The sequence below is a fragment of the Rhinatrema bivittatum genome, chromosome 18, assembly GCF_901001135.1.
Source record: "Rhinatrema bivittatum chromosome 18, aRhiBiv1.1, whole genome shotgun sequence".
NCBI classification, from domain to species: Eukaryota; Metazoa; Chordata; class Amphibia; order Gymnophiona; family Rhinatrematidae; genus Rhinatrema; species Rhinatrema bivittatum.
The window spans coordinates 47,639,758-47,653,291 of NC_042632.1; the positions used below are offsets into that span (position 1 = coordinate 47,639,758).

Here is a 13,534-nt window from a genome sequence, read left to right on the forward strand (position 1 = left end):
GAGAAGAAGAAAATGCTCTGGATGGTCGAAACCTATCCTCCGGCAGCCGATGAACAGCGTTCTCCCCCAGGGACTTGATGATCTGGTCCAAATCCTCCCCGAAGAGGAACTTGCCCCTGAAGGGAAGAGAGCCCAGACTCGACTTAGAGGACGTATCAGCTGCCCAATTGCGTAGCCACAGTAGTCGTCGTGCTGCCACTACCGAAACCATGGATCTTGCGAGGACCCGAAAAAGGTCGTACGAGGCGTCCGCCCCATACGCCACTGCGGCTTCTAGCCGATCTGCCTGGGCAGCCTCATCGGACGGCAGGTTCTGAGACGTGAGGGGTGAGACCTCGAAAACCCGCTTAAGGAAAACTTCCAACTTACGATCCTGTGTGTCCCGCAACGCCGCACCTCCCGTCACTGGGATAGTCGTCCTCTTCGTGACCGCCGACACTGCGGAGTCCACCTTTGGGACCTTGATGAGGTCCAGAAATCTTCGGGGAGCGGGTGCAGCTTTTCCATAGCCCGGCTGCTCTTCAGGGAGGCCTCCGGGGTGTCCCATTCCCTGGTGAGAAGTTGTAAAAACGAGTCATGAATGGGAAAAGCCCGAGCCCTCGGCCGGAGTGCCGCCAGGACAGGATCTCCCTTCCTTGAAGAAGTGACGACAGCGGGAGCTACTGGGGCAGGCGGGTCTGGTGGCGGGTCCAAATCTAATTCTTGGATGATCTGCGGGATGAGGTCGTCCAGCTCTTCCCTCTGGAAGAGGCGTAGGGTACGTGGATCATCCCCCTCCTGCGTGCCGTCCCCTTGTCCCCCGTCCGGGAGGTCAAGTCCATGTCCCGCTGGGTCTGGCACCGCCCCCACTGCCGCGGGCGTGGATCGGACCCGGGTAGGGAGGCGGGAGGCCCCCACTCCCGGAGGGTCGGGGGGGGGCCGGCGTCGAGGGCGACATCAGAGGGATCTTAGGAGGGGGGGGGGTCCCACAGGTGCTTCCAGCCCCTGCAGATAAGCGGTATGCATGAGCAGGATAAACTCCGGAGAGAACCCCGGCCTGCTCGGGTGTGCTTCGGGGGCGGCGTGGTTCCTGCTCCCTGGCTCTGGGTGCTTGGTTCCTGCACCAAAATCGGGGGAACACCCCCGCTGGTAGAGTCCTCCAGGGATCCGTTCTCCCTCGTGGCCTCCAGGGATTCGTTCCCCCTCGTGGCCTGCGCCTCAGGGCGCTCAGAATGTAAAATGGCCGCCGTTCCCGCCAAAAATGGCGGAGTGGCCGGCCCGCACCGCCCGGGCAAAAAAGAGAAATCAGTCAGGGACTGTGAGGTACCTTCCCCCCCGGGAAGGCATCGTGCACAGATGCCCTCCCGGGAAATCCGGGACCCCGGGTCTCCGCAGGCCGCACAGCGGGACGGCCGCGGCATCGGGATCGCTGTAGAAAAGAAAAAGCCACGGGGGGGGGCCACGCGCACAAAAGCGCCGCTGCGGGGGGGCCCGGTCGGCCCGCACTGCCCGCTGTCCGAAAATAGAGGAGGGTGCCGCAGGGGGGCCTTCCCGGCCACACGACCCGCCCCAGACATCTTTCCCTAAATGGCTCAGCAGCCCATGAGGAGCTGTAAAATGGCCGCGGATGAGGGAGTAAAGAGCGAAGAGGCCGGCTCCACCGGCTTTCACAGGCACCGGGGGCTGAGCTGTGAAGGAAAAAACTACAAAGGAAAAACAAACTTACCCCTGGCTGCAACGAGAAATAAACAGCAAGGCCGCAGAGAAGAGACAAGGAAGATAAGCCACTCCCCAGAAGTTGAAAGAACTCTGCCTTTTTTTTTTTTTTTTTTTTTAACTTAATACAAACTTGATACAAACTTGATCCACAGAAAAAGACAACAACAAGCCATAATCAAGCAAGAAAGTGAAGAAAAAGGAAAAGGAGGGGAAGCCTGATTCCCCTACTCGCATCTGCTGGAGTCAGAAGATAATGAACTCCTGCAGAGGGGGTAGTAGTATATATGGATACGCCCCCTCAAAGCTTGTGCTGACTCCATCTGCTGGATTGGGGACATAACCCACTGTCTGGACTGATCCAGGTACGTACAGGGAACTGTGAATTAGCCCTATCTATAATCATGGGTCCTATATTCACTGTTGAATATAGGATCCATTACAGATATATACGTTAACTTTAGGTGTAATATTTCTGCATGTGTTGTAACCTGCACTGCATGGTAGCTACTACTCTTAACAGAATGCATGGGAGTAACCTGCACGGAGTGGTAGTCACTACCCTTAAAGGGACATATGGAAATGACCTGCATGACTGTTAATAGAATGCATGGAAGTAACCTGCACGATGAGGCAATCACTACCATAAGCCACTTGCTGGGCAGACTGAATTGACCATTTAATCTTTATCTGCCGACATTGTTATCTTACTATATATGTTGCTATGCTATGTGACAAACTCTATAATATCCCAGGAAATTCTAAATGTTTTCAGAATAGTTTCAGAGCATTTATATTACTACAGAACTTGATCAGTAATTTATCTAGGGACACAAAAATGAAAATACCATCGTCATCTTCCAAGCTCCATTTTTTTCCTTGTTTCATTTCTTCAATCTCCTTCTTCAGTTCTCCGATGTTCTCCATTGCCTTCTTTCGCTGTTCTTCTCTCCATTTTTCCACTCGCTCTTTGCGTTTTCTCATTTCCTCTTCTAGCTTATTCTGATCAAAGTTCTATTGTAAAAAATGTATGCTGTAAAATCTGTGAGCTATAAAAACTAAGAAAGAAAATGCAAGGCTTTTTTTTTTTAAACAAACAATTATTTGTGTTAAAGAATAGACCAATTATGGCACCAGCAGCTAGGAACCCTGAGATCAATTAACTGCAAAAATCTCTTTTCCCCGGGAACTGTTTAAGGCAGTTAATTCAATCACTTCCCGATAAGGTATCACTCTTAACCAACATTTTCAAAGTCTATACAACCACTCAGAATAGCCAATTTAGCCTAGTGCGGTAGGATATGACGACAGATCATGGGCAAAAGAAACTCCTGCATCTTGCTATCAAGTAATTTCACTTCTCCCCCAGCGATCTACAATCCCTTCCAAGCTGATAATTATACACATCACATCTAAGAATGTAAAAGCAAGACTACTTTGTTTATTAACCCATTTGCTCTGAGTCCCAACTTTCAATACATTTTCTAGAAACTTCTTCTTATTCAAAATAGCAGTAAATAATTTTGCATTCAAATGCATATTTTAAATCTCAATTAAAAAGAATATTCTGCAGCCACATGTTCAAATGTTGCAGGCATCTCTGCATGAAAAACATCTGAGATTCTACTGACTTGAGCTGAATAGGCAAAATGATTGAATACTTGCCCAATGGCACAATAAGATGTAGCTGTGGTGTTAAATCACTGACCAAGGAAGGAGAAATTAGTAGTTACCCGATAATTTCCTTCCCTCTAAGGAAGTCAGGCCAATCCACACCTACCAGCAGATGGAGATGGAGTAAAACTGACTAGCTGACATCACTGATATATAGCCCTGCCCAGACATCAGCCTGCCAGTATTTCTAGAACAGCCAAACTGGACAAACTGATTATATTTGAACATGACTATTAATCGTCAGCCACTCATGCTTCCAACCCACTTGGAAACACTAACCTCAACAAAAAAGTTAACTTAGGGACTTATTTCACTTCAAATGAATCAAAAGAAATAACACTCTGCATCGTCTGCATACAAAGGCCCAACTAAAAGCAAATAGGCAGCCCACTGTGGGTTGTGGATTGGACTGCCTTCCTTAAAGGAAAGGAAATTGTTATTAATGGGTTCAGTGAAAGAATCGGAGCCACGGAGGATTGACCTGGTCATAATTACTTCACAAGCCATCAGTGTGATATAATCTATGAAAAAGAATTGGTGTCAGATTTATTAAGGTAATTATAATTGCTAGACTCACAACATACTGCATCAATGGGTACCCAGAATCAGGTTTAGCGATTTTTAACGGACCCGTGCCCAGCGAAAGCTGTCTGCCCCTACGAGGAGAAGGCACTGCCCACGGACTTACACTGTCTTCTTTCTCTTTTTCTTTCTCCTTTTCTTTCTCATCATCTTTCTCATTCTTTTTTTCCTTTGAAACTTCAACGCCATCTGTTTTTTCTTTAGATCTTGATCTGTAAGATAAAAAAAACACAACCCTATGAAGTTTGAGGATCAATCACTTTTCCTAGCTTTATGTACAAACTGCACAACATTGATGACCTGAAAGCATTAAACATCAGGCCCCAATGCTTTGTTGTTCAAAACGAATCATTTGTACGACCCGGATTAAATATTTTTACGCCCTGAAACGATAAGAAGAGATACAAATGTAGAAGATGTCTCTGGCTCTTTCCTATTGCTCCTGGTGGAGCAGAATTACGGTGGTGGCGTCTCTCCTCGCTGGCTTCTTAGCAAGTGCAAAGGTCGGAGGAGAGGCAATCGGCCCCCTCAGTTCCATTGGGAGGGCAGGAAGGAGGGGGCACAGTTCGCCCCGGTTTCTCTCTTCTCCACTACGCAGGGAAGATGAGGCAGGTGAATCTTCTCTTTCCAGACTCCCCTGCTTCGGGTGACTTAGCCCCACTCTGGTGAGGTTTAAGGACCCCCAGGTGAAGAACCACTACATTAACTGGTCCAGTGAGACTTCATCTGGAGATACGACGACATTCACCCATCTCTTGTCCAGGTTTGAACTCCTCCTTACTGATTTCAGTGCTCCTTTTTTTTTTTTCAAGAAGGTAAAACTATTTCCCCAAAAAGTGTTTGGAAAGCTTCAGATACAGTTTAAGTGCATCAGGAAATCAAGCCTTCACTTTCCTAAATTCTTTAAAAGCAAGACAAATTCTGTTTAACCAATACTGATAGCCAAGGATGGAAAATATTTCGGAAACTTAAGCACAATCCAAAACTCATAGCAGCCAGGGTAGGAAAAAAAACACCTTTTTTTCTTTTTTTGATTTGCTCTCCCCTTCCCCAGTTCCTCCCATAGCTCTTCTGAAGACTCTGCTGTTTGCTCTTGGCCCGCCCTGGGCGGCTCTTGCTTTTCCCGGCCCTGGGTGCCTGCTCCCTCCTCCTCTCCCCTCCCAGCAGGGCACCAGAAGCAGACTTCTAGGAACCGGAGCAAACCTGATGCCTGGGGGTTTTTTTCTAGCCCTGCCGACAGCTGCAGAGAAGACGTTTTTCAAAAATGATAGTTGCAGGTTAGAAGTGAACTCCCCCCATGGTCAAACAATGGGACACAGAAACCTAATGTACTAATACATTTCTGACACTCAGAGTTGGCATTTCTCTATAGAAGCCTGAGACGCAACGGCCAGCATTCAGTACCGTGTTTCTGTTCTTTTGCTCTTGCTGGGGCTGGGGGAGTGGGACCGCCTAGTGCGGCTTCGGCTGTTGGATCGTCTCCTCTCGCGGCTACGAGATCGCCTCCTCTCTCTGCTTCGCTCTCTCTCTCGACTCCTTGATCGCCGGCTGAAAAAAAACAAACAATTGCATGCTTTATGTAAGACCTCTGTTTTTAATTTAGAGGGGGGGGGGGTTCCCCAAAGACAGCCACATCCCCTGGGTAGGTCCCAAGCAGAATGTAAGCATGCTTCTGATAGGTACAAAGGGACAATGGTAAGAAAAGGACTGGGAGGCTGCAGTAAGGAAAACAACCCTCCATTCACAAGCAGAGGCCCGGGGAGAGGCGAGAAGGCAAAAGCCAAGAGCACCACACAGTGACACTGCAAACCTTGGGGTAGCTAGGCTGGAATCCGCAGCCTACAATTCCCAGAAACCAAGCAGGTTAGGGTCCATTCAGCGAGCTCAAAGGGACCTTGGTGGTCAGAGGCTTACGCAACAGCCGCTCTAGGTTCGGTAGCGGTTTGGATTATTAGGAAGCTTGGTGGTAAGACATGGAGAGGGAGGAGACCTGAATGCTCATCTACGCGGGATCGATATGAGTGAGGAAGACAATGAAAACAGACTTGGGTAAAGATGAATATCCTACCAGCAGTCGAGCTCCTATGGCTGGCAGCTGGGATACATCCTTAGAAGTGTGGAACAGAATAACTGAGCCGAGTGGATGATCAAATGATACTACACTATGACAACTAACAATTTAATTACAGACATCTTCTGCACTGATGGAGACAATGTTAGAAGAAGGTCATCTTGTTCATAATGCAGGAAACCTGGAAGATCGGAGCAACTGACTTGATGATAAAGGTGTCGGAATTCATACCTCAAACGCTTCCTGTCCCGGGAGTGAGATCTCCTCCGGTCTCTGCTGCGGGATCTCTCCCTCCTGCGGTCTCGATCTCTGCTTCTAGAACGTCGTTCATCCCCTCGCTTGGCTCTTTTATCGGCGGGGGGAGCGGCTTTTGGATCTGCTACCGGAACGTCCGCGGGATGCAGATCTCTTCCGGTAATGCCTGTAGTAAGAATCCATTGAGATTTAGCACACATTGTTTTTTAAAACCCTAATGAGCAGTGGTAACGTCCCTTTGGCTTCCTGTCTGTCTGTTCTTTAAACAGCTCAGGACCTAGGGATATTACTAAATAGGCCAGTCAGACCTGGATGTGCTCAGGCCAGAGGAAGGAGGAAGGACAGGCACCCATGAGTAAAGAGCAGCACCCCAAGAATGCCTAAGGGGGTGACACTCTCCATGATTTGGGCAAGGCTGCCAAGCAGGATGCCCTGGGGGATAAAACATGCCTCATTTCACAAAAGTAACTGTTTATATTTGTCAGGAACTGCACATAATTATTCTTTGCACTCTGATTATCTTGTCCAACCTAATTTTAAATACATAATGGATAACTTAGCTGGATAATTTATCAGGGATATTTGGCGGGATAAACGTCCAAATGAATATCCCCAAATAACTCTGAAACCTAACCGGTTAGATTTGAATATCACGTTAGGTTGCAAAGCTGTCCCAGTAACGCTCCTGAGCAGCCCTCATGGCCCAATCCCCCCACCCCCAACCCAGTAAAAGATCCCTCAGCTCCTTTAGGACTGACAAACCTTCCTCCCCTGCTCCAGCCCCACAAGTCCACAAATAGCATAAACGTGCAGCCCACAGCATTAGGGCCACCAAGTCCACCCTTATCCTCTTGCCCCAGCAGCACTCCCCAAACCTGACCTGAGCTTGGATCTTGCATCCAGCTCCCAGTGTATCCACTGCTGCTCCAGCAGGGCCCACATCTTCACACAACTGAATAACTTATTTAAATATCAGACTTAGCCAAATTAAGTTATTCAGCTTTCTAAATTCTGTCCTGGAATGCAGCTATTTTACCTGGATAAACGTATTTATCCAAAAAGACTTATATTTCGTCTTTCTCAACAGCCGCTGTCCAAGGCGGATTACAGCAAGCACAAAACAATTCTTCACATAAAAGCATTTAGCCAGATAATGCCTGCAGTATTGAAGAGTTGGTATTTAGCTGGCTAACTTACAAATTATCCAGTTAAATGCCTCTGAATAGCGATCTCTATGCCATCCTGGGTCAGACCAAGTTTCCTCTGACAGTGGCCAATCCAGAGCTCCACGAAGTAATGGCAGATCTCAAAGAGCAGTGGCTCTATCTGGTTAATAATTGTTTATGGTTTATTGTTTATTGTTTATGGTTTATTGGTTTATTGTTTATGGTTTATTGTTTATGTTTAAGTTTGGTTTTGCTAGATGCCTTGACCACATCCTCTGGCAACAGATTCCATAGCTTGATTGTGAACACAAGAAAATAAGATGCACTCTGCTGGGTCAGACCGAGGTCCACTGAGCCTAGCGTCCTGTCTCCGACAGAATGCCAGCCCAAGTCATAACTACCCAGCATATCCCAAAACGTAGACCTAATTTAGAGGGAGGGGGTTTCCCCAAAGGCAGCCACATCCCCTGGGTAGGTCACAAGCAGAATTTAAGCATGCTTCTGACAGGAGAGAGAGAGCTTTCCTTAGCCTCCTGGCTAATAATGTTCTATGCATTGTTCTTCCAGGAACTTCTCCAAAACTATCTTAAATCCTGCTACGCTGGCTGCCTTGACCCACACTGTCTGGCAACAGATTCCACAGCAATGATCGTGTGTTGGGTGAAAAGGTATTTTTCGCAATTTGTTTTAAATCTGCTGGTTGTTGGTTTCATGGAATAGCCCTTTTTATTAGCATAATTTCACATGGTAAATAACTGTTCTTTATTTACCAATCCCATCCCACTCAGCTATCCTTCTCATAGCGTGATTCCTTTAAAGTACTCAGGGGCAGATTTTAAAACATATGCGCGCATGTTATAAAATCCAGGCTCGGCGCGCGCAAGGGGGTGCACACATGTGCACCTTGCGCCCGCCGAGAGCCCCGATGGCTTTCCCCATTCCCTGCAAGAGTTTTCGGAGCGGCCTTGGAGGAAACTTTTTTTTCGGCCCACCCCCCACTTTCCCCTCCCTTCCCCTATCTAACCCACTCCCCAGCCCTACCTAAATTCCCCCCCCCCCCCTTACCTTATTTTATGTCTTACGCCTGCCGGAGGTGAACCTCCAGCACGGCCGGAACAGAGGGCTCGGGAACTCGCCCCCGGACAGCCATCATGCCCCGGACCCGCACCTGACCCCGGATATGCCCCCAGATCCCCGTCACGTCCCGGACACGCCCCTTCCTGCCCCTTTTTTCGAAGCCCCAGGACATATGCGCGTCCCGGGGCTTGCGTGCGCCACCGAGCCTATGCAAAATAGGCTCGGCGCGCGCAGGGGCAGATTTTCTCAGGTTACACGTGTAGCCTTTGAAAATCTGCCCCTCAGTGTGAGAAGAATAGCTGAAATGAAGAAACATGTTGAAACGAAATAATCCATAAGCCCGTTTGCCGTGCTATTAGGACTTTACTGTTACTTGATATTGACTAGAACATGTCTTGTCCTGAAGTGGCATAATAAACAGTACTTTCCTCTGAAGAAGCCGACATTGGCAAAACAATTGGGCCCTTGTCGGGGCAGGAAAAACCAGTGCAGTTCTCAGGCATTAAGGATTTGCAAGACTGATGGTTTGCCACTTCTATGTGGTTTGGATTATATTTTGAGTGCTGGTGATTTCAGTTGGTCATATGCTGCACTGTTAGATGGCCAAAGGGTTGAAGGGCTACTTAGGGAAGATAAGGCCATTGCGAAAAGTCTTAATTCTTCGCTTCGGTGTTTAGTGGCAAGGATATTGGGGAGATACCTGTGCCAGAAACTATTTTCAGTGGTGATAATTCATAAGAACTGGTAAAAATCACCGTGAAGTTGGAAGATGTAATAAAGCAGAGTGACAAATTGAAAAGCAGCAAATCAACTGGACCAGATGGTATACATCCCAGAATTCTAAAGAACTCAAAAATGAAATTGCAGATGTTACTGGTAACTTGTAACCTATTGTTGGGATTGTCCGCCATGCCTAAAGACTGGAGGGTGGCCAATGTAACCTCGATCTTTAAAAAGGGCTCCAGGGGTGATTCAGGAAACTATAGACTAGTGAGTCTGTCCTCAGTGCCAGGAAAAATCATGGAAATTAAAGAACAAAATCTCAGATCATATAGAAAGAAAGGTTTAATGAGACACAGCCAGCATGGATTTACACAAGGGAAATCTTGCCTAACCAGCTGCTTTTTTTTTTTTGAAGGAGTTAATAAACATGTGCATAATAGTGAGCCAGTGGATGTAGTGTATTTGGATTTTAAAAAGTCGTTTGAAAAAAAAGAGATTCCTGAGAAAATTAAAAAGACTTGGGATAGGAGGCAATGTTCTATTGTGGATTGCAAACTGGATAAAAGATCAGAAGCAGAGTAGGACTAAATGGTCAATTTTCTCAGTGGAGAAGGGTGAACAGTGAACTACCTCAGGGATCTGTACTGGGACTAATGCTTTTTAATATATTTATAAATGATCTGAAAAAGGAAATGACGAGTTAAGTGATCAAATTTGCAGATGATACAAAATTATTCTGCCATTAACTCACAAACAGACTATGAAAAATTGCAAGAGGGTCTTGCAAGACTGGAAGAATGGGCATTTAAATGGCAGATGAAATTTAATATGGACAAATGCAAAGTGATGCTCATGGGGAAAAGTAATTCACACTGTAGTTTCATGATATTAGATTCCATATTAGGAGTTACTGCCCAGGAAAAAAAAACCTGTGTGTCATAGTAGACAATACTTTGAAATCCTCAGTTCAGTGTGTGGCAGCGGTTAAAAAAGCAAACAGAATATGAGGACTTATTAAGAAAGGAATGGAGTAGAAAACGGTAAATGTCATAATGCCTCTGCATCGCTCCATGGTGAGCTGCACTTAAAATACTGTGTGCAGTTCTGGTTTCCACATCTCAAAAAAGATACAGTTGCATTGGAAAAGGTACAGAGAAGGGCAACCAAAATGATAAAGGGGATGGAACGGCTCCCCTAGGAGAAAAGGCTAAAGTGGTTGGTTCTTTTCAACTTGGAGAAAAGACAGCTGAGGCGGGATACGATAGGGGTCTATAAAATCATAAGTGGAATAGAACGAGTAAACATAAAATGGTTATTTACTCTTTAAAAAAATACAAAGACTAGGGGAAGTTAGTAAATAGGACATTCAAAACAAATCGAAGAAAATTATTTCTCACTCAATGCACAATTAAGTTCTGAAATTTATTACTTGCAGTTAGCACAGGTTTGGATAAATTCCTGGAGAAGTCAATAAACTGTTATTAACTAAGCAGACTAAGAAATAGCCACTACTTATCACTGCATGATAGCATATGGGATCTATTTACTGTTTGGGACCTTGCCAATTATTTGTGTCCTGTATTGGCCACTGTTGGAAATAGAACCCTTGGTCTGACCCAATGTGACAAGTTCTTATAAAAACAAAAGATCCTCATGACCATCCATAACCTGAACAATAAGCCCCTGACCTGAGTCAACAATAATAGTGGCTCCCGTCCAGCATCCTCACTAAATCTTCATACCAGGGACACCCTGGTCAATCAGAAGCTACCAATAACACTAGCCCCCGAGGCTCAGGAATCTTCTGCAAGAGTGTGCACATTAAAGGCCATGGAGGGAACACCTAGACCCTGAACCAGTCAGTCCTGAATCAGGGCATCCAGACCAGATAATTATTTTACCTTTCTTCAGCAACCTATGCATTGCTGCTGACCGCCGTCAAATCCACCATTGGTTCTCTTCATTTGGACACAACCTGGGAGAACACCTCCTGGGACAGAATCTAGAACTAGCCTGTTGTGACTGAGGAAATCTGCATGTACATTTTCTACTCCGATTATATCAGTGGTGGAGAGCCCTTTTACATGCTTCTTTGCCTAGTCTGCCTTTTCTGCCACATGCTGACACCTGGTATCCCTCTCAGGAAAACGCTATCGCTGTAGCATTGCCCGACAAAATCCTGACCACCTGACCCTAAAGAATGGGAGTAAACTGGTGCGTCTTCCATGCATCTGGTTCAGCAACTTCCGGATCCTTACATCTGACAGCCAGATCTGGCCTTCCCTGCTGTCTAACCAAACCCCACAGGTACTTCAGAGACTGAGAGAGTATAAGCTGCTCTTGTCGAAATTGAAAACCCAGCTCAAGTCCTGCTATAACTACATTACGCTTTACTTTCCTGGGCTGATTTCACTCAAATAAACCAATCATCCAGACACAAATGTACCAAAATACCTTCTCTACATAGGGCCACAGCCACCACATCCATCACCATCGCTTTGAGCTACTTGCTTGTGGTTTCAATATGGCTGCTGTTCCTGCCATAGTAGCAAGCTTGCCAACAGGAATAACAGCAGATGACCCCACCAATGCCCTGCCTCCCCAGACAGATGACTCTGATTCTGCCCTCTTTCCCTACAAGATTTACAGAGGCTTCATCCTTCCAGTGCTGGACAGCATAAGCCACACATGCCGTAAACTGAGTGCTTCCCATGCTCCTGAAGAGATGCCACCACTTCCTCCTCTATCTTTACTGCTTCAGCTCAATGTCCCTGATCACACCACCAAGAAAAACTCCCTAACAACTAGAACTCACCAGATGGCAAAATGTTCTTTATTTACATTTTTTTTAAATATCTAATAGATTTATAAAATAAGATTTCCTTTTGCTAGAACTATGTTAGTTCTTACCATGTCAATATATATAACCAGTGATTGTTTTTAGGAATAATATCTTTCATTTTGCCTGGCACCATTAGGCTTGCTGGTCTATAATTTCCCAGATCAACCTCAGAACCCATTATAAAAATTATGTTGCACTGGATAACCTTCAGTCTACAGAGCTGTTGTATATAGTGTATAAATGTATTTTTTTCAAGCATCAGGGTGAATACAATATTTTGTCCAATAAACATGCAGCTGAGAAGTTTGCTTGTAGGTGCAAGTTTAACAAGGTTGGTTAAAGATCATTCATATTTGAAAGAGACCATCATAAGCCAACATCTTTGAGCATTTTGAAAGAAGATAAGGCATACAATAGAAATAAGAGAAATGCAGAGAAGTAGCATGATGGGGACCCAATGTCAAATGAATGCAGGGGAGCTGGAGAAAGAAAGCGTCACAGAAGGGCACAGTAAAACGAAAAGAAAGCCAGTGAAAGTCAAGCAAAGCAGAGGAGAGAAAACAGTACGATATGGGGAATAAACTAAAGGTAAAAGTGTCTTATTATAAAACCATTTAACAAGCTCCAGATTCATGATTTTTAATTCTAGCTGTAATGTCCAATACCTACAACTGGCAGTGGTCTACTCTTTTTAATTCTGTCCTGTCATTTGGGAGCAGGGGGCTGAACACACGGTTAACATAAGAACCTGCCATACTGGCTCAGACCAAGGGGCCATCAAGCCCGGCCATCCTGTTTCTCTCTCCTGCCCCCGCCAAATCGGTCTACAACCCAACCTCAAGCTGGGGGGTGGGGAGAAACATGCCGGGGGGGTGGGGGGTGTTTGGGAATGTGAGAAGGAAGTGGCTGTGTGGATGCAGCAGGGAGGCTTTACTTATGGGGACGGGGAGCGAAGTACCTGAAGATCTGGAAGGCTCGGAGGGCACAGCCTTCTCCCCTATCCCCTGCATAAAGGGGCTGGGGCGGCCTTGCTCCCGAGCCCCATTCTCAGCCTCACGGCTACAACGCTCGGGGGGACGGGGGAGGGGAGAGCCGCTCTCTCTTGCCAGAAACCTCGGGCGCGTACCACTGTAACGCCCGGAAAGAGGAAGGGGGCTTTCGGAGCGGAGGCAGCCGCTCCTTCCTTTTACCTGGACTCTCGGCCCATGGCGCCTTGTGCTGCGACGAAGCCTCCACCGCTACGGAGCGCTGCGCGAGCGAAGCCAAGGCTGCGAGTGCGGCGCCTGCGCCAACGCGCGAAGGCAGCCCACGCAGCCCTCACAGCGCCCCCTACCGCCTGGAGGTCGCCCGGCTGCGCTGCCCTCTCTTCCTTGACCCCCAGCACTGCAGGAAGGATGGAAGGGCCGCATCTTCCTTTGCGCTTCTTTTTTTTCTTCTTCCAAGGAAGCG

At 46.7% G+C, this 13,534-nt stretch overlaps 1 protein-coding gene across 1 annotated transcript in view; it reads right to left on the bottom strand.

Annotated features, from left to right (window-relative positions):
* Positions 1 to 13,292, bottom strand: part of DDX46 (DEAD-box helicase 46) — a 51,801-nt gene extending 38,509 nt beyond the window's left edge. The window contains 6 exon segments of the mRNA XM_029583861.1: positions 2,544 to 2,709; positions 4,058 to 4,163; positions 5,356 to 5,499; positions 6,254 to 6,381; positions 6,383 to 6,443; positions 13,276 to 13,292. Coding sequence (XP_029439721.1) covers positions 2,544 to 2,709; positions 4,058 to 4,163; positions 5,356 to 5,499; positions 6,254 to 6,381; positions 6,383 to 6,443; positions 13,276 to 13,292 — 622 coding nt within the window.
* Positions 13,293 to 13,534: the final 242 nt, after the last annotated feature.